This window comes from Perissodus microlepis, chromosome 15, assembly GCF_051167445.1.
Source record: "Perissodus microlepis isolate ML-2025 ecotype Zambia chromosome 15, ASM5116744v1, whole genome shotgun sequence".
NCBI lineage: Eukaryota > Metazoa > Chordata > Actinopteri > Cichliformes > Cichlidae > Perissodus > Perissodus microlepis.
This window is the reverse complement of record NC_140475.1, coordinates 4,781,063-4,806,717: the sequence shown is the minus strand read 5'-3', so window position 1 is coordinate 4,806,717 and position 25,655 is coordinate 4,781,063. Positions and strand designations below refer to the sequence as shown.

The 25,655-nt window shown below is 42.0% G+C and overlaps 1 protein-coding gene across 5 annotated transcripts in view; it reads right to left on the bottom strand.

Annotated features, from left to right (window-relative positions):
- Positions 1-25,655, bottom strand: part of evlb (Enah/Vasp-like b) — a 50,153-nt gene that overhangs the window by 15,810 nt on the left and 8,688 nt on the right. Inside the window, exons 1-2 of one of the 5 annotated variants that reach the window (XM_084952920.1) lie at positions 20,610-21,422; positions 1,285-1,453 (exon numbers count right to left, since the gene is read on the bottom strand). In XM_084952920.1, the coding sequence (XP_084809046.1) occupies positions 1,285-1,453; positions 20,610-20,704 (264 nt within the window). In that variant the 5' untranslated portion in view covers positions 20,705-21,422. Of the gene's footprint in view, positions 1-1,284; positions 1,454-19,415; positions 20,018-20,609; positions 21,423-25,655 lie in introns of those variants that run through there. The other 4 variants (XM_084952924.1, XM_084952919.1, XM_084952922.1 and 1 more) reach the window with 4 other exon arrangements.

The following is a 25,655-nucleotide window of genomic DNA, read 5'->3' as shown; positions in this document are numbered from 1 at the left end:
AGGTCTCGACCCTAAAAAAAGAAAATAAAGAAAACCCCAACTATCATATGACCCCCAATGAGCACGTGCTTTGGCAACAGTGGAAAAGAAAAACTCCCTTTTAACAGGAAGAAACCTCCAGCAGAACCAGGCTCAGGGAGGGGCAGCCGGTTGGGGGTGTGGGGAAGAATATGGCACAAAGACGTGCTGTGGAAGAGAGCCAGAGATTAATAATAACTAATAATTAAATGCAGAGAGGTAAACACACAGTGAGGGAAAAAGGTGTATTGTTTGTCGTGTTATTTCCTGTTTTATTTTGTAGGTTCTTTCTTCAGGTGTTTTTATTTCCTTCACTAGTTTGTCATCTTAATTTGCTTCATTCAGCTCAAAACAGTGACCACCTGCGGCATCAGCAACACATTTCACCCAGAGAACCGCCATTTTTTTTCCCTCTTTCCTCTTCCTGATCATTCACTGTGAGCTAGAGATAATTGTGCAGGAAAGTCGGAGTAAATCAGCCATTTCTGAAATACCCAGACCAGCCCATCTGGCACCAATAGCCATGGCATGTTCAGAATCACTTAAATCACCTTTCTTCACCATTATGTTGCACACTGATTCAGTTTGAACTTCAGCAGTCAAAGTCTTAGTGTCTTAATGCAATCAGCTGGCTGGCGTAGGTTCTGTTAGTTAACCTTTTTTTTTAAATGAGTTGTTTAATATTTAACTTTTGAAATGATACTTGATAGCCCTGCAAAAGCCTGACAACCTGTCCAGGGTATACCCCAGCCTCTTGTCCTATGGCAGCTGGTTTAGGCTCCGATCCTCCAGATTCCACCACCCCCAAAAAAAGAAAAAAAAGAAAAAGTTATCCCGTTGGCTATTTAATCTCCATTTTCATTTTCTGAATCTTTGTAGGTTTTCTGCCACTTTCAGACATCTTTGTAGTTGTCAGTTTTTGATTACTGCTGTGCTTGATAACCCCGCTGTTTACATGTGTTCTGCGTCTTATCGCCAAACACGTCTACGGCGGTGTAAAAGAGCCGAGTGCTAATGAGCTGTTGCCGTTGGAGAGGCTGACAGACGGTGAAGAAGATTTCACTCAAGTCACAGCGGAGGCGGGTGAGCTTTAAGATTTCACGAGGTTTGAAGCACGCACACACACAGACTTTGACTGAAGAAATTTTTAAGACTTCATTGGTTCTCCGCTGTTCTCACTCTCCTTCAGTATAGTCAAGTCACAATCCAGACTATTTGCAATCCTCCCACAGCAACAAGTTTACCTCCAGCATCTGCACTTCTTACCTGCTGGTCCTGCAGTTTGACTCCCACCACTCTGAAGGTATTGTTGGCAGTGTTGTGGTAGATGTTGATGCGGCTGAATCCCTGCTGGCCAGGCTTGATGGGCACCCACTTCTTGCTGGTGTCATCGTAGACCATGACAGAGGCCCGCGCCTGGCAGATACTCTGCTCACTGGAGGAGACATTAAAGCAAAGAAGAGAGAAACAGGGTGAGTTGGTCATATGTGGGGAGCAGAGAGTTTATCAGCTCCAGAGTTAATCCCAAAGCAGCTTCGCCCCTCTTTCTCTTATTTCTAGTTTGTGGTGTCATTGCTTCAGCTCTATAGTCGACAAAGGACAGCATTGCACACGAGCACATTGAAAAATATTTCTGCGTTAATGATATGAATGAAATCCATTATATGGATGGATTTGTCCTGAGGAAATAAATTCAAGAGGCTTTATGTTTCATTAGTCACAAGTAAAAAAAATGAACCACTGGTTTAGACAGCTGCTGAGTCTTTATCATGTAAAACACTCAGTGGGTCAGGAGGGTGAAAATATTGTCAGCGCAGGAAGAAGAAAGTCATTTTCAAGCAATTTGGACGTCTAATGTCAAACTTTCCTTTAAATCGGAGGATTTAAGTGAGATAATTATGGTGAACAAGACAACAACTCTGACTTCTAATCCTGCATTTCACTAATGGTCTAATCCAAATGTAATCAAGCACTAGTCCAGCATCTGCCCATGTTCTTAATGAGGCAGGACTGTAATACGTGTGTGTGTGTGTGTGTGTGTGTGTGTGTGTGGCCTCCAGTGTTAGGTTGGGTTTGCCTGCTCTCCTATCTGATCGTGTTATCACAGCCCCCTAGGTTATCCTTCTTTCCCTCTTTTCCTCAAACACACACGCACACACACACACGCACACACACGCACACACACGCACACACACGCACACGCACACGCACACACACACACGCACACTGTAAATAGCACTGAGCGTGATGATGCACTGTTTACGATCATTTCCAGGTCACGTGCTCCGTATCTGCACAATATCAATCAAGGTGCCGGTAAAAGGCGATAAATGGAAAAACACAGGAGAGAAACAGAAACAATTTAGACTTGCAAATGAGATTAACAAGAAGAGTCCCATCTGTGTCTTTGCCTCCTCGCCAAGCTAAAATTAGTGGATCAGGCCTTAAGGCCTTGTGAAAGAGCTGCGTCAGAAAAGAGGAGCAGTGGAGAAAAGAGGGAAAAGTCTTGGCTTTTAGAGTGTGTGAGTGGAGGCAGCATATGGTGCAGATAAGAGTGTATCATACATGATGGTGGGGGAAATGCTGATGGGATATTATATGAAGAAATAGGCTGACATGTGGCTTATTTGCCCTGTTGATAATAGATGAGACGATAGATTATCTCAAGTCTAAGTGCAGCGTTGCAGCCTGGAGGTTATTATAACAGCTTAGCATAAAGACAGATATTAAACAGTTTAGAAAAAATTACAGTTACATTATGGCTATAGCAAAAATTCAGTGGGAGTTTTCAGTGGGAGAAATGTTTTGTCACTCATTCAAATGGCTTTTTCAGACAATGACCAGATCTCATACCACAGGGGAAGCTACACCAAGTCTGTATGGTTTACCGAAGATACATAAACAGGGTGTACCTTTAAGACCATTTGTCTCTATGATCAACTCAGTTACCTATAACACCTCAAAGTTTCTGGCTTCGATCCTCAACCTGTTGGTAGGCAGCTCTGAACACCACATCCACAACACTTTGGATTTTGTTGAGAAGATGAGAGATGCAATTATGGAGGAAACAATGGTCTCATATTATGTTACACCTATCTTTACTTGTGTTCCAGTCACTGAAGCAGTGAAGGTAGTTCATAAGAGATTACAGGACGAACCCAACCTCAACAATAGACCAATCTCACTGACAACACTGACCAAGTGTGTTTGATCTTGAAGCTGTGTGTGTCTTTATTTGACTTATTTCACATAAAAGTGTGAGTACTACAGGTAGAAACATATGTTTGCCATGTGTTTATAAGATTGGGGAAAGCTACAGTCAGCTGAGACTGAAGTAGTCACTTGGATGAGCGACAAAACATTTCTCCCACTAAAAACGCTACATCCAGATGAACAGAATCAACTTTTGGGAATGTACTGCATTACTTTTGAGAAAAGTGTTCTGTGTAATATGTGCAATAATTACTTTTTTGTGTAATAACCCCGTCACTAATCACAACAAAGAGAGGAAACCAACAAAATTCACAAACATTGGAACACTCAGCATGTAATTAATTTGCATGAATGTAACGTCTTTGATACGCTGCTTAGAGATGGTGGTGACTCTTAAAGTGGAGCCAATGAGAATCGATAATGGAATCAGAATCGTTAAATCCTTATCAATTCCACCCTAGTGGCCACGCTTTCAATGATGAGGATGTGCATATCCTGGACAGGGAGGAACGCTGGTTTGGAGTCAGGGAGGCCATTTAAAAGGGAAAGACCATCTCTGAATCAAGGCTACATCTTTCACCATCTTACAATGCTGTGATTGCAGCCATTCCCCAACTCTCTGAATGGTACTCATCGCCATTGATCAATAATCATGAAAATTTGCATATTAATGATAAAGAAACTGAACTCACAGCCCATTGTTAGTAGTGCTTGTTTCAGTCATTATGCAGATGTACTGTTTATAAGACTGGGGAAACCTGCAGTCAGCTATGACTGAAGAAGTCTCTTTGATGAGAGACAAACTGTTCCACTGAAAATACTGTGTCCAGAAGAAAGGAATCAGTTTTGGGGGATTTCCTTAACTGGATGATTACGAGTGCATCAAGATATTATGGCTATAGCTTTAAATAATGAACACAATATGTGCAAATAATTCCTGTTAGCCAAAGGTTTAGTCATAAGAGTGCTCCTGAACACTGTTTCAGACAGTTCTTTATCCCCAATATGGTCATCTCTGTCAGGAAACCTCTGGCTGGGAGTACAGCAACCTCCTACCACTTCCTTAAGCCTTCCTTTCAAGGAGGGCAGCCAATCAGAGAAGAAGATGGCTTAAAGTGGCTTGTTTCAAATATGAGTGTCGTAGGTGGTTTTTGAAGAATTTGTTACCTGTGTTTCCTACATAAAGGTTACCTGGGCAGGGACTAACATGACCACAGTCTGATGGGCTAAACAGACAATTTTCCAAATAATCAATAATAACAGTAGCAGCATGTATGAATTGTAAATTGGCAATTCTTGATTTGTGTTGATATTTTACTGTCCAGGCTTTTTCTTAACAAATCCACTGAACACAGCCTGCTACTCCCCTTCCTTACTGAAGCAAACTGAAGACGATATCCCCACATGTAAATTACCAGATGCTGCATCACCTGTCTGTTGACTGACAGCCTGCCAGCAGCACACTCTGCAAACACGAGGTTCCCCGCCATCCACAGTCTTTAATTCTTCTTTGAGCAGAACAAAATATTGATAAGTCATCAAATAGTGTCAAACAGCAAGTTTTTTTGTTGTTTTGGGGTTTTTGTGAGTCACCAGTCACCGCCGTAGCATCCCTCACTTAAACCCTCAGGATAAGGGATGCTCGTTGCGAGACAATGTGCCTGACTCGAACAAAAAAACAGCATCAAAGAGCAAACACTTTGATCCAGTAAAGAGAAAAGTATCTGTGAAAATAAAAGCACCAGGATAACACTGAAATAACGGAAACAATACCAACTCTTCTTCTTACTTCAAAGTGACAGAGCGAGGCAGTGGGAAGAAATTAAAAACTTGCAGGACTAGAATCTATTCAAACAAGATGACAAAGACCATTCACACCCTGCTCTGCTGCCTGTGTTTTAATGACGTTCTCTCAGGTTAAAGCTTGTTATCCACACCAATGCTGTCTTGCGTTTTGGTGCACACTTGAATTCAGCACCGGACCCAGCAGGACAATGACGTGTTTAATTTATTTCAGTTAACTCGACTGACTTCTGTTAATTTTTAAAAAGGTGTGCTTGGCTGCCAGCTGAAAAAGGCATCAAGGGCCCAGAAGCATAAATAAATGAGGCTCTTGAGCTAAAGGAGGCTTGAGCAGAAAAGCGGACGGGGAGAAGAGGATGGAGTGGGTGACATGAAAACAAGTTTTTCCTGACTGACACACACACACTTGCACACATTACACCTGCGCATGCGCACAACTGCAGGAATGTCATGAATAAATAAGATGCTTCTGAATTTAGCTTGACAGCACACACTCATGCACACGCGTGCACTCGAAATGCCATCGTCCTGGGTCTGAATGCACCCAGCCAGAGCTACGGCAAATTCAAGCTGACAGGGACAGACAGAGAAATCTCGGAGAGCTGCTCGGGAATCCTGTCCTTCTGTCGCTTCCACAGAAATGGTGCAATTTGCAGAGCACAGTGATTGGTGTATGGGGATTATATACAAGTGCAAAGGGCACTCACTCATTTCAGCCTTGCCTCTGCGTACAAAGATGATTTTCTTTAGCATTATAACAGCTCTGGCCGGGCTCTGAAGCTGAAGCTGTAAACAGGCCAAGGTCAAAAATGCTTTCACCCCTCAGTGACTTTGAGTAATGTAACCTTGACAATGATGACTGCACCCATAGGCGACAGGATGCAACAGAAACACTGACAGTGACCGGCTCTGGTGCATTATTGCTGCATCTTTTCTCCCAGAATCCTCTGATGCTGAACTCAAACGAGGCATGCAGCAGAAAGAGTCCCGATCTTTAAGGACAGCAGAAAGCTGAATGATGTAACCCTGATAGTCTAAATGACTTTAACATAAAATTGCATCACAGAAACTATAAAGTTAGCTTTTGCGCATGCTTTTTTGGGATCAAGTTAATAAGTCATCTTGAGTGTCTAAGGTCAGATTAATGAGTGTGTAATGATAAACACATGAATTATTCATTCATGCAGCTGAATGTTTGCAGGAGTGAAGACTAATTATGCCCCAGAAACACCCATGTATGCCTCCTATTCATTTTCTTCTCTTAAAAGTACAGAGAATGTGCCCATTAGGCGCTTTTCCTCTGGGTCTCAGGTCAGCTAAGGGTTAATAAGATGCTTGTCCAACTCAGAGTCTTTCACTTTGGCCTTTGGCTTTTCTCACCTCGCCTCTCTCCCACACAGATTTATCTGCTTCTTGAAGATCTGCTCAGCGTGTGAGCCAGTGATTGCTGTTCATAAGCGTTTTGCAGTGATCCTTCAATTAACTGGCACCTGGCTCCGTCACATTTGTGCACCCTAACCTGCAAAGTCAAAGCGTTACGTTCCAAGTGCCAAGCTTCCTGTGTGCTCGCGCTAGATTTACTCTTCTGGCGTGACTCGTCTGATCTGACATGAACAGCAGAACAGCAAAGCTGTCAGACGAGAGGAAACACAGGTATTTTAAAAAAAACACATATGCAGAGGAGAGGGAAGTATTTTAGATGCGATACACATTGAAAATAAATAAATAAAGCTGAGGCATGAAACATAATTAGCACTTTGATCCTCTCTTTTGCTGATAAATTGGCAAACCAGAGGGAGGTGGAATTTAAATTTAGCACAATAACTGCTCGGTAATGGCATTTTGCATAAGAGCAGAGATTGAATCACTGCTGTGCGAGCTGGTTTTTCTTTCTGAGATGAATAAAATATGCATTTAGGATTTCATCAGACCTTTTTTACCACTGGAATGAATTTTCCATGCTATGAGTCAGCAACCCAAGAAGGGAAACAACATCTCTTATAGCTGTTGCTAACAATATAGTATATCTGCAGTATTACTGTCAGTCCACTCTGTCTTTAACTTTTGTGCCACTCTCCCTGTGTGAACTGCCGTCGACACGTTTAGCTCTGAGCATTTGCAGTGTGTCAGTTCAGGTTTTGTCCTCAGCAGTAATCTGTGCTGTTGGAAAGTCTTATACACACACACACACACACACACACACACACACACACACACACGTGTCCCTGTCTCTCTCAGTATACTGGCTGCAGCTCTTACAGTACAACACCCTGCAGACATCACAACATCAAAGCTATTGTGCTGCTCCACTTTCTGGGGCCTTGCTGCTCAAGGCAGCGGTGCGCTAACAACAAAGAAGAATCTGCCTAAAATAGCTGTAGCTGTATGCAAATTTGTGTGTGCGCACAGTACAGATTCCTATCTAAACCCCTCTATGGCTGTATGAAGACTGCAGTGAAGTTAAATATTCAAAGTGGCTCAAACACTGGCCGCAGCCCTGCAACTTTTAAGTTCCTTTCATATTGTGCAAAGATGATTAGATCCACTTCCTCATTCAGGTCATAGGCCTTTGCACAGAGGACTGATGACACAGTTACTGAACAAACAGTTAAAGTAATGTTTGATGTTTACAGTGAAAGCAATAATCATGTCATACTTTGGGCAAATTTGAGTTGATAGTGATCAAAACTGACAAAAAGTGAAAACTAATCTTTAACGTGATGACTCATTCACACTAGAGTAGCAAACTAACTAATTCAATGGCTCTGATGTTTCAGCTACTAAATGAGCCCACCTGCACACATCCTTTTTTCTGTCTCATCACTGAGAAGTGTGCATGATCCAGATGTCAATACATCTGTGTTCGCAGTACTTGACTATCTATCTAGCCTTGGAGAGGAAGAGGAAGCATAAACAGAAACTTTTTTTTCTTTTTACAAGTGACAGTTAATTTGAAATTCAGCCTTTCAAATGGCTAGACAAATGTGACACAACCGTTTTTGTGCTAGCTTTCCCAGGGAAGAATAAATGATATTATGTGATCAGGAAGATGTAAGAAAGAGAGGACAGGAGAGGAAGATGAGAGTTTCTTTTCCAAGTTTAGGACTGCCAGTGGAATCTGATGAACTTGAAATGTAAACTCTTGGATGCAACGATGAGAGATGAGATGAGAGAATTCTGCAACAGAGAGTTTAATGATGGAAGTATAACTTCCAGAGTAACAGGACCTGCTTGGAGAAGATGGCTCATGTTGGGGTACGTGTTGTAGAATGTAGTTTGGTGAATTCACAAAGAGAGGAAACAGCAGCAGCAGCAGCAGCAGCAGCACAAGTCAGCTGACTGTACACAACAGAAAAATATACAACAAAAAGTGTAGTTTGACTTTTTTCCAAGTAAGTCATTTCCCCACACTGCTCTGCTAGACAAGAACTTAGAGCTCCCCAAACCCACAATATCCCTCTTTAAACCTCGCTTTTAACGACTCAGAGTCATTGCAGACCTGGTCGCTGTCTTCCAAGCCAGCATTCAGAGGCAAAAAGATCACAAGTTTATTGCAATTACTTGCAATAATTTTGGTTGTGCCACAATCTCCAAGTACTGAATGCCCTAGTATGATTAAAGTTGTGCTCACTCGTCTAGCAAAATCTAAATTTTAACTTTGCATTGATTGTGAGAAATGAGAAATCGCACACTGACTGAACAAAACAGAACAGCTGTTTTGCAAACTGCATTAGAGATCTCAGTGTTGGAAAAATTATTGACTGACTTTTAATTATTGGCATATTCACCCATAAACTTCTAATTTAAACGTAGCTTCATATACAGATTATAAGGAGATAAATTAGATTAGATGAAACTTTATTAATCCCTCGGGTGGGTTCCTCTGAGAAATTCAGTTTCCAGTAGCACAGCACTGACAGAAGTTGCATGTTACAGATACAATAAAGGGGAATGAGAGTAAGGATATAAGCATAAATATACCATATATACACATATACACATATATAAATACAGAATATATAATATGGATAAATAGGAATACCAGGATGGTATAAGGAGATCAATGGAGGCAAACAAGGGAAAAATGCTACTTAATTATGATATATTGTAATAAAATAAAGTATTTCTTCAGCTTCAAACAAACTGTATAATAATAGCTAAGACAACAGCATTTTCCAAACTTTGCAATTCATAATAGATAAGTAAAATATCTGACTTTACGTTGAAGATAGAATTAAAAATTGGTCACTTTCATGGCTTAGGCGCCTATGTGAAGACGGTCAAAAGATCCAAAGATATTTTAAGTTTTTTGAGTGTCTATGTATGATACAAAAAAAATGTAATAACAAATTTGTCTAATTTTCTTCTGTTCATTCAAACTTTTGATGAATGTGCTCTCTCTTTGTCTTCTGCACGTAACAGCAGTTAATCTCATCAAAACTGTAAATTCTTTTCACTCCTCTTGCTCACTGAGGATTTTCTGCACTCTTTTTTTGCAATTCACCGAGTTTTGAAAACGATAGCTACAGAACACAATCAAACAAACATGAATGGAAATGTGCTGTCCGGCAGCAGTGACTGTCATTCGGGGATCAAAATGTTCTAAACTGATTTGATGGATTAGCTTGTCCAGTGATGCTGCTGAAGCAGACCAAGAGGTTAATGCACGCATAATAAACATCCTGATAACACGCCACCACTGACACAGACTCAGTGCTGTTTTCCAGTAAACAGGGCACTCAAAACACTGCACACCATACACTATTGATGCAATCTTTTTTAAGTGCAGTAAAAAGGTACATACACATACTGTAATTGACTGTGCTTAGTCATCAGAGAAGATGACTTTAGTATCAAATATCAGTGTGTATCTGTGTGTTCAGGTGAGGTGAGGGTTACAGTACATCATGGTGTAGAAATTGGCTCAAACACACAATCTTAGGCGTTTAAAAGCAAATATTGCTTCTCCAATTTGCTGTGCTGCTCCTTATATCCAAAAACAGCAGTCGTGTTCACGTAGCCCCTGAACACGCTGCAGATGCAACCTTGAGGAAAACACAGCCAGGCAAGCAGCTCCATTATTTCCAGACTAAGGTTTAAATCCCTCCAACATTCCTGGCTAATATTACTGTCTGCTGCTCTGGTGACTCTTCCCCATTTCTCCCACTGCCTTACTGGTTTTTAAGATTTATTATACTCGATTACTGGATAAATTAAGGTACTAAAGTTTATGTTTTCTTTCTATTTGTGGTTAAGTAGAAGAGGAGAAAGGCAGCTTTCAGTGTCTTTTTGTCCCGCAGGCAGCTGCTTAGGGGGAACAGCCAAATCCCAAGAGTTAGCTGGCAGAACAATCGCCACCACAAATTGTTTGTCTTTTTTTTTGTCTAACTTCTTTACAAAATGCTCTCTGTTCTCCTAGACAGGAGAATGATGCAGAATCCTCTGCCTGCGAAGTGGCCAAAAATGGTGCACAATGGAAGTTCTTGTAGAGTGCAAACAAGTATGCGCGTGTATTTCTGCACATGTGAGCGTCCGCTGCATGAAACATCAAAGCTGCATAAGGCAGAGAGAAGAACAGCTGACAGCTTAAAGATTTATAAGCGTGTCAGAGCAAAGCAAGCCTGAACTAAAGCTCAGCTTTCATAGAAAATAGGATAAACTGTGTTCTACTGCAATCCAACCACTGGGGCCAGTTGGCACGATGAGGAGCCACTTTGGTTAAGTGTTCTGCACCTATCCCAGCGTCTCGGCAAGCACCCATTTACACGGCGAATATGCACAATCAGTGGCTCGAGGAGTTTCTCCCAGTTGCTTCTGCAGTTTTAGTGAAGCTAGAGTCTGCTGTACTGGATACCAGAACATGTCTGCGCTTCTCCTAAAACTTTTTTCTTTTAATCAAAAAGGTTTGACATGCATTTTTCTCTGTGTTTGAAAACAAATCTGCTAAAGGACCTCAACACTCATGGGCAACTTTTTAATGGGAGTAAGCCATATTCTAAAATGCTGAACTAGAAAAAATGAAATGTCATTTAGATTATATTAAAGTTACAATAACAAAATGATTCCATTTTCTTTGGCTGTTTTTCTGATAGCAATCAGCTAATAAGCCAACTAATATAGAGTACAGTGCAAACCTCTCGCTGCCTTTTGTTCAGTTCTCTGTCAAGGTGATCTCGCACCGCTTCAATACAATTCAGTTTTGAATTAAAATCTAATTTGGCATACCTTAGTCTTTTCTACCCATTTCACTTCCATCTATTGATATCATTTCTGATAAAGCTTCAGTGAATCACAAATGGATCTCTCAGGTCCTGTTTTAGATGATTTTTTCCCCTATTTCTAAAGGAACAGGACAGATAGTGTTCATGAAATGTAGATAGTTTTTTAGGTCTGACATGCCTTCTTTACTCTATTAAGACCAATTCTCAAAAATGACAAAAGTAAGCAAAATTTCAAGAAACGAGAGGTGGCTCAAATCAGTAAGACAGAGTTAGTTTGCCATTGTTTTTTTTTTTAATAAAAAACCATTATATGATTAGTAAAGTTACGTTTATGTGATCGTGTGTTGAAGGATTAGTCGTATCATGTTTGGCAGGTTTGAAAACACATCAGAAATAAAAATGAATTGTTATTTATGCCTGTGCATACTTGATATGACGTCAGGAAATGAAATGGTGAAGATGTCTGTGATACACGTCCTTCAGCTTCAAGATATCGGCGAATTAAATTTTATTCTGGCTCTTTTTAAATTCTAAAAGAACACCTCTCTTGTTTTCTGTGAGCGTGTGAGTGCATGTGAGTGTGTCTACCGCCCCATGGTATAAATCACTTCATGTTTATCCATTGAAGCGTGCTTTTGTATATATCTGTGAAAAATGGGCTAGAGAAAAGTAAACTCTCAGCCCGGTATGCAGGCCGCTTACATAAGCAGCTCGCTTGCCTGCGTATTTGAGGTTTTGGTGGTGCTGTGGTGGTGGGGGCTGGCCGAAAAGTGAAGCAGTGAGAGTAAAACAGAAGACTCAGAAGAAGTCTGCTGTCTGCCTGAGCAGACAGCAGACTGTCAAACAGCCTGCCGCTCTAATACAAACAGCAATAAAACAAACCAAAGTGCTCAACTTGCAAAGGAAAAGCCTAAAAATAACCCCTGACTGACATGGGTTACAAATTTCATGTGTGAAATTCAGGCTTTGTAAATGTCATGGTTAACATCTTATGACTCTTTACAAACAGACTGGCTATTAAGCTGGGTTTCAAGAAAAAACTGCTGTATGTGACTCAGTAATAGCTATTATTGTTGGATATGACACGGCATATTAGAACCAAAATAGAGCAGCGGATTTTAAAGTTCATCTCTGAGGAGACAGAGTTTTAAATTATCTCTCTTTCTGGCCCAATTTCTGCAGGCGACTGTGAATCGTAGTCTAGCAAACCCTTCCCTGTTTAGACCACTGACACACATACAAGGACATTTCCATTAAGCAACATTTAAAGAAAAATAGTCATGAGAAAGAACATGGCAGTGTGTGCCACATGTGGCCACTTGCGACTGGTTCCAAAAATTATATCCATGTTTAAAATGCCCCAAATCACATCAGATTTTAAAAAGTTTGTAGTTTGGTACCCAGAAAGTCTTGATCTGGATATTGTTTTGATTGTAATAAACTTTAAACCTTTTCCTTATGTTTTGGGTGAGGTGACTATCGATGCACTGTAGTATAAAGGTGGATTATATAGCCTCCTGATATTTTAAGCAAACTTGCAATAATATTTATGACTATATAGAGAAAATATTTTACTGTAGTTTGCAGACAGCAGTCACCGATAGTACAAACAAAACAAAGGGTATTTTCCATCCTTCTTTTCTAATGAGCTGTTGTCACTGATGACAGGCTACCTAATTCAAAGTGTGAATCTACTGCCACAAAGTGCCAGCAGCATCATATTGCAACAGTAGTAACAAAGCACAAGACAAACATAAGGACAAAAAAGTTCAAGTATAACATAACTGCTTAACAAATAAGGTCTCCCTGGGATGTTGTATCTTGGTAAGAGCTTTTTAACCACTTGCTTAAAGACCTCCTTTTCCACTTGTGTGTTTTCATCATATTTTTGGCCATAAAACACATAACTGCTGGCTGTTTTTGTTGTGCATCTGCACTTTATTGTTGTCAATGTCTATGCATGGGACAGTGTGAAACGTAATTTCAATTCCTTTGTATGGCAAGTACATTTGAAGGAATTGACAAATAAAGTTTTCTATAACTGCATAACTAATTTCCATCCACTGTTTTCTCCAGTGATGCTATAATCATTGTTTGTTTCTTTTTTAACTTTTGGGTCACATATAACCAGCTGCTAGTATCTCCTCCTCATGTGCCTGCATACCCAGGTTGTCTCAATAGTGTGTTTTTGTCTCAAATGGTGAAACCAGTTTGTTGTTTCCACATTTAGTGGGAACAGTTTTCTTGCAAGTACTTTTAAAGGTCTGACTACTTGTAGCCAGACCACTTCCATACTATTGAAGTAGCATGTTAGTAAATCCCTTTTTTAAAGAAGGTGACATGTTGCTCTTGCCCTCAGACATGTCTGGGCTACTATCATTGTTGTCTGTGCTAGGGAATGTAAATTTGTGGCATTGTTATATCATTGATCATTAGTATTATCATGAATGGTAGAATAATTCAATTCAATATTATTTATATACCACCAAATCACAACGCCAGTCACCTCAAGGCGCTTTATATTGTAAGGCAGAGACCCTACAATAACACCAAGAAAAACCCCAACAATCAAACGACCCCCTATGAGTAAGCGTTTGGCAAAAGTGGGGAGAAAAAACTCCCTTATAACAGGAAGAAACCTCCAGCAGAACCAGGCCTAAGGAGCTTGGAAAGAAAAGCATCTGGACTTCTTTAAGTTGCTTGAAGACATTTCACCTCTCATGAGAGAAGCTTCTTCAGTTCTAAGGTCAAATGGTGGGGAGTCCCAGATTTAAGCCCTATGTGAGTGTCCCCCCAAGAGGGACAATGGACCCCCTAAGGATCCTCTACCTAATCACACAAGCCAAGGTGTGAAAACCGAAACCTTTTTCACACCTTGGCTCATCTGGGACTCTCCACCATTTGACCTTAGAAGTGAAGAAGCTATTCGGATGAGAGGTGAAACGTCTTCAAGTAAAGAAGTCCAGACGCTTTTCTTTCCAAGCTTCTTAGACTACAATGACCTGGATGACTGAGAACCTTCAAAGACATAACTAAGGGAGGTTTCAGGGTCACCTGAGCCAACCCCAACTATGCTTCTTCAAAAAGGAAAGTTTTAAGACAAGTCTTAAAAGTAAGAGGGTGTCTGTGTCTCAAATCCAAACTGGGAGCTGATTCCACAGAAAAGCCTGAAAGCTAACATGGCATAGCCTAGCAGGCTAGGACTTCAGCTCAGCTAATTCAAATTAGTGATCTGTTTTATAGAGTTAGTCCAGCCTTACAAATGTGCGTTGCTGTGTGCTAAACTGTACTAACAGAACATATTTGCTCCTCATTTTATTTGTATTTTACTTTGCATTAATTAACAGATATTTGTTATGAATTTACAATGCTCGCCAAGCTAATTAGTATCAGCAGATAGAGTAATACTTTTAAAAACTGTGCCGTGCAAAAAAACATAAAAAAATTTAAGATGGCAACAGGCACAATATTTAATAGAGGTCCACAAACCACGAGGTAACATTGTGTTTTTTTGTGGTTATATAGTCTGTGCTTTTAGCCCAAATATTAACTGTTCCATTTTTCCAAGACAAGAGGCGATGCTGGTATGCTCAGGAAAACGAGTTTAAATAACTACATGACGTGTGACAGACTAGATAATGAAAAGCTTTTTATTCAAACACTGAGTGTATGACTGTGTGAACACAGTTGATTATATTCAGCTCGTGTGTATCTGAATGCATGTCAGAGCCGGCAACCCCACAGAGAAGATGCATACAAACACACACACACACTCAGAAGATCACGTGCACACACATGCACTCCTAGAATCTACTGCTGAGACCACGCAAGAGCACGCTAATCTGTTGGCATGACAACTGGAGTGGAATCTTCGCTTGGCCTAGAAAATATGGCTGGGAAGAAAAGATGAATGAGCAGTGAGAGATGAATTAAAAAAACAGCAACATAAGCCCACAGACAGCGTACTCTGTAATTACAGCGCGCACAATGCCCCGTCTCATCAAATGACTGTCTCTCAGTGCTGCAACTGTGCATCTGAGGGTGCATCCATTTGAGTAAGTGGAAGTTTGTGTATGTGCCGCTGTGAAATATTGTATGAGTTCTAATCTCTGTCCCTAAAAGACAGTAAATGCAGACCTATAAACTATAACTACATCCAACTACGTGATGTGCCTAGTGTTCATGATTCATTGCTGTGAAGGTTTTGTTGTTCGCTTTCCCAACACCAAATAATGCCTTGAACGCCTCCAGCAGTCCGCAGAGGTCAGCTGGGACAGCCGAAAGGAATAACACGACGATGTGGTGCCAAGAAAGAGGTCTGAATTTATGGTTTAATACCAGCTGAAAGCCTGCGAAGAGAGCACAAGGTTTCTTTTACGGCCGTGCCGCATGATTGCATAAAGCATTTAAGAGTTTCCTTAACCCTGAGAGCTAATGCTGAGTCTCTGAAAAGGCAGTGGGAAATCATGCTGGGCAGGGCAGGAGGTTTAATTTAAGATTAGGTGCTCTCAACTTTCATGTTTGGCCAACACCTGCATGCATTTTTCAGCATAGCGGATGAGAAACTCTTGCCTTGATATTAACAGTGGTTTTCATTCCTGTCTGTAGCTGTAAGGACTTATAGTCAGCAAAACCGCTGCATTTACACCATCCTGCACACTTCTGACTTATCTTCCCATCAGAGAGACGAGACACCAGGTGGAACAACGGAATTAAACTGAGGATTGTCTCCGTCTGACCCTGCTTGGATTACATTATAGTGACAGAAGAAAGTTGAAAAATAATCTCAGCGACAGAGGATTTAAGACTTCGGATGGTCCTTTATGTCTCTGCAAGGCACAAATGGTAAATGGCCTATATTTGTATAGCGCTTTACTAGTCCCTAAGGCCCCCAAAGCACTTTACACATTCAGTCATCCACCCATTCACACAGTGGTGATGGCAAGCTACATTGTAGCCACAGCCACCCTGGGGCACACTGACAGAGGCGAGGCTGCCGGACACTGGCACCACCGGGCCCTCTGACCACCACCAGTAGGCAACGGGTAAAGTGTCTTGCCCAAGGACACAACAACCGAGACTGTCCAAGCCGGGGCTCGAACCGGCAACCTTTCGATTGCTAAATCCTCTGACATAACAGCACTGACAGAGACAACACACAGTCAACAGATCCCCAATGAGTGGATGGCAGCCCGAAACAAACAATGGGATTTGAGATTAGATACATTAAGATGAAATGTGAGACCTGCAGGGACACTTTAGGGAAACATATTTGCTTGTATGGAGAACTTTATAGCTATGACATGTCAGTACCTGTAAAGCTAAAGATATGACATTTCTCATGCTATGCAGAGTGCTGGCTGTGGATCTATTTATTCTTTATTCGTGTAAGAGTGCTATCAATTTTCAATTAAGCAAATAAGCATATTTCCCAAATGCTAAAGCCCATCTTTAAAAAGCATTTCATCTTTATTGCAGGTGTGGATTTAAAGGCTGCAGGAAGAAGCCAGACTTTCCTGTCTAGCTAGTTGTTCGTGGGAACCTTGATTTTACTCTAATGAGCATTTGCTGGAATCTTTAATACTCAGCAAAGAGCCCGAGGCTGCCCTTGTCTCTATCCAAGTGAAGCTGTGCACTGCTGTAAACATATTGGAGGAGCAAAACTTGGTTGTCTGCCACTGGTAAGCGCGTGCATGCATTTAGGGAGGTCAGTCAAGCTGCAGATCAACCCAGGGGCTCAAATGGATGGACAGAGGCAATATGACCTCATGCTGAGAGGAGGAAGAAGAGGACAAAGGCAAGAATATGAAGAAAAAATGAAGGGAAGAGAAAAGAGGAGGATCACAGAAGAGAATCAGAAATTAAGATGGAAACAAAAAAGATAAATCGAGGAGGCAGAGAGATACGGAAGACAGGAAATAGAGCGAGAAGTGGGAGCAGCTTTAAAAAATGCATGCGTCTCCATTTGACGTAGGGAAAAAAATTTCCCAACAGGGAGGAGGTTGAAGGTGAGAGCATAGCTGGAGCATAAAGACTGGCAACGTCTAAAATATGTACCTTCCCATCCCTCAAAGGAAAAAAAGAAAGCTGTAGCTGTGCCCAGAGGCTGTGCTCCTTCTCACCCATGATGCCATTTAACTGCCTACTGTGCACCCACCCACCCCCACCCCCGACACACAAAGACTACAGTCAGCACAGACATGTTTACATATGATCCCTTTTATAGATGAGCATTAGCTAAAGGCCATTAGGTTAAGTGCTCTCCATGGAAAATCCTAACAGTCTGCATAAAACATACTCGCAAGTGTCTGTAATTGGGCGACTCAATCCTGTGAACAAGCCGTAGCATCCTTCATGTTTGTGTCAAAGATCATCAGTCACCAGAGTCACTGACCTAGAATATTTCACAGATTTCCATTGGAGCTTTCTTATGTTTGACATGCATGTGTGGTAGACTCCATCACTAATCTGTCAGGCCACGGTGCGGAACAACGCAGACATTTAGTCTCCTCGGAGAATCCTGAAAAACAGAAAGCCTCTTCCCTCATCCCATGACTTAATCCTCAAGCAATAACTTACATTACAGCAGCTCTTGGATTTAAGTCTGAGGCTTTCAAGGTGAACGAAGGGAGAGAGCTGAAGGGGAGAGTTGGCCATCAAGGCCCATTTCTATCAAGAGCGAGGCCAAAACAGGAAAAAAATCACAGTTTTATCAGAAGTTTTAAACTGGGGGAAAAGTCATCCAAGTTTATCCTTTAATGTGTGTTTAATATATATTTTACTCAAACCTTGATTTTCCTTCTAAACCTAGCTAAATAGCTTTTAATGATTTTAATGACTTTTGTTGGTTTTTGTCTTCATCACATTGAAAATTAGCGCTAAAGGGCATCAACATTAACATTAGAAACATTACATTATAAAAAGACAAGAAGGAGCTTCTGGCCAGGCCTGGGGTCAGCTGAGAGTCAGAACTGGCTGCAGTGGAAGACAGACAAACAATTTATATGTGGACGTTGCTTAAAATATACAGATTTGGCATATTGACTATACTAAGAGGGCTATCCAAAACTGAAACTATGATTTATTATTCTTTAATAAATATCAGTGCACTGGGTCTGCACAATAAATAAGAAGGGTTTTTTGTAGTTGCGGGAGGCACTGAAACAGAAGCTCTCTTGCTCTTCGTATGCATAGCCTGTGTGCATTGCTATGTATACATGCACTGTATACGTATCTGTGCTCTCATGAATTGGCCAGCATTGGTTGTCATGGTTATCTGGCTATACTCTAGTTACCCAGCTTGGCCACTATGAAGCTGGTGGTAATATCCCAGCATCCATTGCACATGTTTTTCTTTCAGGGTGTATGCCACATCAAAGTCTATGTTCAAACAGCCACATAAATACTCCTTCACACTGGTTTCTCCTTTCTCCTCTAATTTCACCTCCATCCATCTGCCTCACGCTTCCACTCTCTCTTCCTTCTGCTTACCAGTGCTCCCCCTTCCACCCCCCACTGGTCTAATATTTTCTCTCCCTCTCTTTTCTCTCTGCTCCTCTTGGTTTCATTATCGCTTAAGCCCACCCTTTTAGGAATATAGTTAGAGATGCTGCTTTGTAAAGCTGCCCATTACTGATTTTATTGTTTGCGGGGTTCAACATGGAGACTACCAGAAAATGAGTGAAAGTGATTAGTGTACACAGGAACAGATACGGCAGTGTCTTAGTATGAATGTGCATCAAATCCACGCTCAGCTTTTCTAAGCGAGTATTCATTGCATAAAATCTGATTTGTGAAACATTAATATTGCTTATGGGCTTGAATTGGTTTTGTGAAAACACATTACACTTTTAAACCTCGTTAATCTCTGCAAATGCACACAGGGTTTGTGTGTGTGTGTGTGTGTGTGTGTGTGTGTGCGCGCGTCCCTCGTGTAATAGAGATGTGAGGCACAGCCAGAAATGTGTGAGACTACTTTTTTTTCATTAAGGCTACAGTCTGCATAAAAACGCTGATATTTACTGACATTTCCTGGGGTTTGCTGATGTGGACATTTCACAGGGGTGGGAACACTGTCGATGAAATCTCTTTAACTGTCTGTTGGGCTTAAACCACTGTGAAAATAACATTAATAATAACAATAAAACTACAAACACTAACCTGGGTAAATGCAGCAGATATGAAATGTGAGCCAATATGTTAGAGTTGAAAATCTAATAATGACATCATGCCCAACGACAGCTCGAGTAAAGTGGATGAAGCAGAGCTATTCCTTTTCTGTCTTTCAGAAACAGATGCTCTCACTTTGCACTTTTCTGTCCTCTCCCTCCTCGCGCTGATGCTACCGAGCTGCGAATGACCTCAGACTCCCGTGGCGCCATCAGGGAGCACGGCCAGGCTGTGACAGTGACACGCTCCAGCCCAATAAAGCTGCTGGTCCACCAGCCTGGACCAGGCCAAGGTCAAAGCTGCTTAGTGGGGCAAAACTCTGGCTCTGAGTCCCATAAAGCTGCACTGATCAGAGCTGTTAGCAGAGGAATTGTCAAATGTATCCCACACGAGATTACAACGACATCTCAAGCTGTGCATGCAAAGATTGATGATGGATGAGAGAGGCAAACATCATAAGGAGAGCTTGAAGATTATTTTCTATTTCTTTTCATGTATGTCACAAAGCATCAGGTCTCAGATCTTGCATGCCCGAGTGCAATAGCTTCGTCCGAGCACAATTACATCTCAACAAGACAAAGAGGAGGAAAGCTGTTGCACGTCTGAGCATGCGTCTGTGAGCGCGACGGCAGGCGTCGACTGTGGATATGCAACAAGCCACCCTGAGCACTTTCAGCTGCGATTGGAGAGAAGAGAGTAGCAAAAAAGAAAAAGAGAGCAGCGCAAAGGAAGAGAACAAAAGAAGCCACAGAGGCGCCCGATAAGAAGGCGATAGATTCCTGGACGGCAAATGCAGCACAACTGTGGCACTGTCAGTCCCTCTGTCCAAACTTGGCAAGCTCCTTCATAGGCTGTCAATGCCCTCTGCTTCTCCAAGGAGCCTGACACTTTTCTGCACAGCTAGCAAACACATTAGCATGCAGCCCCATCCCCCTGCAAGGGCAATGAGCCACTCACAGCAGCACTCATCATACACAGAAAGCATTTCATATGCAGCAGCAGCAGAAGCAGCTGGGGGTCTGGTGAAAGATGCAATCATGATGCTGTAAGTAAAATTTGCGTGGAAAAAGCAATTAGAGGTATCAGCCTTGGATGACTCCATCGTTTACCAGTGAGTGATGGATCTGATCTACTGATGGATGCCATCCTAAACACCGCCCCCACCACCATGCATTGGATGCCTACCTGACTTTGAACTCAGTGAGCTGTGGCTGTGCCCCCGGTTCAGCACAGTAGATCTGAGGGAAGTAAAATCGGTGAGACTGAAGGTTGATATCCATGGTGTCCGCGGACAGCAGGTGCACACAGGTCAACCCTGTTCAGTGACTCCAGAAACTGAAAACAAATGTCTGTCTGTTGCCTCTGTTGCTTTTTTTCCCCTCCTTTGTCTCCCCTGAAATCCCGTCGCTGATACTTCCGCTAGAGGTTGGAGTTCAGCGGGAGCATTCTAGTCACCTTCTCCCCGAATGGTCGCAGAGCTACAGAAGGCTACCACCAGGAAGGCATCTCCCTCCTCTTTACCTCCTCTGGCGGACTGAACGTTCAATCAGCTCTCCTGCCCAACACCAGATAGGCACACTAACCTATTTCCCCACTGCCAGTGTACAGTCAGCAACTGTGAGCTCTAGAACAAAGATGACTCCTGTAAAAGATGCAGGCTCCCAGCAGGTCAACAGAAAAAAATGTCACTTTTGGTCATCAAATCATCCTTTGGCAACAGGTAAAGAAGTAAAAATCGGTAAAAATAAAGGTGAAATTGAAGCATTTGGTGGGAAAAAAGGTGTTTTCAATATGAGGGCACTCCTCAGCGTACAGAGAAGACTGAATGGGAGATGAGAGTCCTTTGGTTTTTTACGCTTCAGACACAGAGGAAAGGCGGGGTGGGGGGGTGAGCAAGATGGAGATAGAGAGAGATTCCCGGTGCTGTGAGGCGTTGCCCTCACACTGCCTCTCCTCTCTGTGTCTCATTGGATTACCTCCTCCCTCTCCATACTCCCTCCCCACACCCCACCTTCCCTCCTCCTCTTCTCTCCATCACTCCCCTTCTCCCCTCCCAGCTGTGAGAAGAGCAGCGGGCTGCCAGCCCCGGAGGCTGCTGGTCCTGCCCCTCCTCCTGCTCACCATGCAGCTCTCCTCCGCCAGCCGCCGGATTGGCCGAGACGAGGATGCGTAAGTCCGCATGGAGGGAGAGAACAAGAACGAGGGGGGAAAAAGAGGAGGAGCAACAGATTTTAATTCATCTGATGGCTCCCATCTTTTCTCGCAGATGATCTGAGGTGGAGTGCCAGGCTTGGGTGGGGCTTCGGATACAACAACATACGAAATGTGCACACACAAATTCGAGCATGCGAGGCCCAATGTTTGCCTCTTTAATGTCCCGTGCTCCATTTATCTCAGCACATATAGATTACAAGCAAAGTACAGTAAGCGGCGTGCAGCCACAAACTAATCTCCTGGCTGGGTGGGTGAGTTCAACATCAATAAATCCCTGCCACATTTACTGTGCATCCTCTGACATGCCACAAAAATAGACACACCCGTGGTCTCTTTCTAGTACAGTTCAACCTGCACACACCACCCACATCTGTCCTGCTGTGTTTTGCCAGCAGGCAATTTCATTGATTGAACTGGCTGTAGAACTGCTGGATGACACGGTTTACTCTGTAATTGGTGCAGACGGCACCGGAAATCACAGTTTAGGGCCTGCTGAAAGTGCCATTTGGCTAGAAATTATCATGCCAATGAAATTTCAGCCATGTCCTTTTATTACTTGTTTGATAATAATTTCATATTTGTTAGTTTATGAGAAAAAAATATTACCTTAAGTTAGATGCAGATGTCTGCTTGCAGTGAGTTGCATCAGACAGCCTTCTTCAAACTTCTGTTGCCTCTATGAAATCATGAGTTTTGGTGTTTGTGATACATTATCATTTGGTAAAAATGTACATGAATTTGTTTCTTTTACTGTTGCACCGGTGTGAAAGGTGGGGGTAAGGTGTATTTTGAGTGGAGTGGTCGTCAAAGGAAGCAAGCAGGCAACAAGAGGGCAAAAAAACCTGAAAGGGGTGATTTTTTTCTATTATAACTCAATAAATTAAATGACATTGACCCTTTAAGTTATGCACTATTTTAGCGTGGATTTAGAGGAAGGTGATGTTCACTCTTGTTCAACGCTGGCATTTATTTAAAGATTTCTTTTTTAGCTGCTCAGTTTCTCTGTTAGTAACACTTTTCTTTAAGCTGCATTTTTGCTAATAAACATCAGCATACCATTTAATCTTGCAACAAGTAATAAATGCAACTTGTTAACCAAGCTAGCTGTCTGAGTCTTGGGTTAGCTGACAGCTACCTAAACCTAGTTCAGATATGGTCACTAAATTTGAGGCTTTAAAATTATGTCCCAATACGTTACCTGTGTCTTTTATATTTAGTCTGTATTTGGCTTTGAAGCCTTTGTAAGGAGGAGGCAGGGGTGTATTAATGGGTCATGAAATTAACTGACTTTTACATGTTAGTTTCTCCTTTCAATCAATCTTTTTAATCATAACTATTACACAAACCCATAAAACTGTTTTTACACATTTTTAATTTTAGCCCTTTATTTCTAACCCAAGCTTACCCCTAAGTCTTTCTCATGCAGAAACTGAATGGAGGAGTTGAAAAAGTATATGAATATTAACTTTCAATAGATCCTTATATGGAATAATGCACCACAATACTGGGCCCAGAAATTGTGTTTCTGTTTAAAGCTGTTAGAAGCTAAAATAAAAGTGGATTTGTGTTTTTTCATTTAAATTCACTTTTTACACAATTTCCTCAAGTGCATCTGCTTTTCATTGTCGTGTGCATTATACCAGCAATAATTCCCAAAAACTCATTAAAACAAGAGAAAAGCCCATCGTGGGTTTTTTCTTTTCAACACAATGGCAGCATTATTTTCTGAAAGAGACTCCCAGTAGCTGAATATGAGACTAACTCACTACAGTGGCTAGTGTCAAATCAATAAAGGACATTATATCGCAATTGAGTCGCAGCACGCCATCTGCACCATCATTTTTATCTTAAAATCTTACTGTGACTCACTGAGAGCACAGGCAGAGGAAGAGACTGAAGCAAACAGACACTTTCTTGTTTGCAGTAAAGCATTCGTGTGAATCTTTTTCTTTTCTTTGAAATGGCAGCAGTAGATGGCTGAATAGTGACTCCAGTTGAAGTCATTCATTGTTTTCTTTTCTTTGTAAAGCAATCATAGTCTGCTTATCAAAAATACAGGAGGAGGTTGGGTAAAAAAAAAACAATTTGGTGGAGAGCAAAGAGGAGGAGACAGACGGAGAGAGGGAGCGAGAGAGTCAAATGCCTGGGTGAAAGGGAGGGAGGGAGAGCCAGGATAGCAAGGGTGAAAGGACAACCAGTCAGCACTTACACGGTACAGTCTTGTCATACACCCCCCACCAAACCCCACCCTCATCCTGTTAGGTGGGTGAATGAGTGAGTGAGTGTGTGAGCAAGTGAGTGAGACAGCGAACCATAGAGTGCGATAAAGCGAGGTTTAAGTCCTGGCAACCTGATTTTTAGCATCCAGCAGGAGGGTTGGCCTTCAGTGTAACACATAGCATGACTGTGTGCGTGTGTGTGTGTGTGAGCATGCATGTGTGTGGCACAGCGAGAGAGGGAGGGAGGGAGGGAGGATGGAGAGAGTGTAATTGAGCTTTGTGGTAAAACCGATGACCTAAAGTAAAGCAATGCTGGAGAAAGAACAAAAGGATAAAGAACATACTTTGTTCCACTGTAGATGATCAGTAACCCAAGTGGAATGATAATGATGAAGTATAAACATGTTTCAAATCAAACACTGCAATATGTTTGTTATTAAACTATTCAAGCTTAATAATATCTTTGCTGTGGCACTCCAACTTGTGGTCAGTTGAAATTATGCTATATCCCGTTTCCTGTTTTACTTTGTTGGTGCTTGAAACACGTCCGAAACATTATCGTGTCCACCTGGCAAAATGACTCACTGGGCATGATTTAAAAAAGGAGAAACCTTTGTATTCAGCTCACAGGTTACACTTTAGATCAGGACATCAACAGAAATAAAATAAAAAGAGAGAGAAACCATGAAATCTCATTAGACCTTTACAAATGGATTTTTAAAGCATAGATCAATACAAAAGATTAGAGTATTCACAGACTGTATGTAAGAGATATCCAACTATTAGGGCGGTTCGATATAATACTCCTTGTAGCATAAGATGGCGCATTGTCTTGCATGAAGATGGTTTTGTTGCAGAAGGCACAGTTCTGTTCTTTCTACCATGGAAGAAAGTGGTCAGTCAGAAACTCCACATACTTTGCAGAGGTCACTTTCACACCTTCAGGGACCCTAAAGGGGCCGACCAGCTCTCTCCCCGTGATTCCAGCTCAAAACATGACTCCACCACCTCCTTGCTGACGTTGCAGCCCTGTTGAGACATGGTGGCTGACCACCAACCATCCACCACTGCATCCATCTAGACCATCCAGGGTTGCAATGCACTCATCAGTGAACAGGACTGTTTGAAAATTAGTCTTCTTGTAGTTCTGGGCCCACTGCAGCCGTTTCTGCTTGTGAGCATTGGTTAGGGGTGGCCAAATATAAGGTTTATGCACAACTGCAAGTCTCTGGAGAATCCTACACCTTGAGGTTCGCAGGGCTCCAGAGGCAGCAGCTTCCAATATCTGTTTGCTGCTTTGTAATGGCCTTTTAGCAGCTGCTCTCTTAATCTGATGTATTTGTCTGGCAGAAACCTTCGTCATTGTGCCCCTTCGGGCTGATCGTGGCTCAAGAGTTGGCAGTTCGTCTTGTAACCGGAAGGTTGCCGGTTCGAGCCCTGGCTCGGACAGTCTCGGTCATTGTGTCCTTGTGCAAGACACTTCACCTGCCGCCTACTGGTGTTGGCCAGAGGGGCCGATGGCGCGATATGGCAGCCTCGCTTTTGTCAGTCTGTCCCAGGGCAGCTGTGGCTACAACTGTAGCTTGCCTCCACCAGTGTGTGAATGTGAGAGTGAATGAATAGTGGAATTGTAAAGCGCTTTGGGTGCCTTGAAAAGCACTATATAAATGCAATCCATTATTATTATTATTATTATTATTATTTACCTGCACGAACCCATGTGTGCTCTGACTCAGCCACAAATCTCTTACATTATGGTGATCACGCTTAAGTTTTCGTGAAATATCTAAGGTTTTCA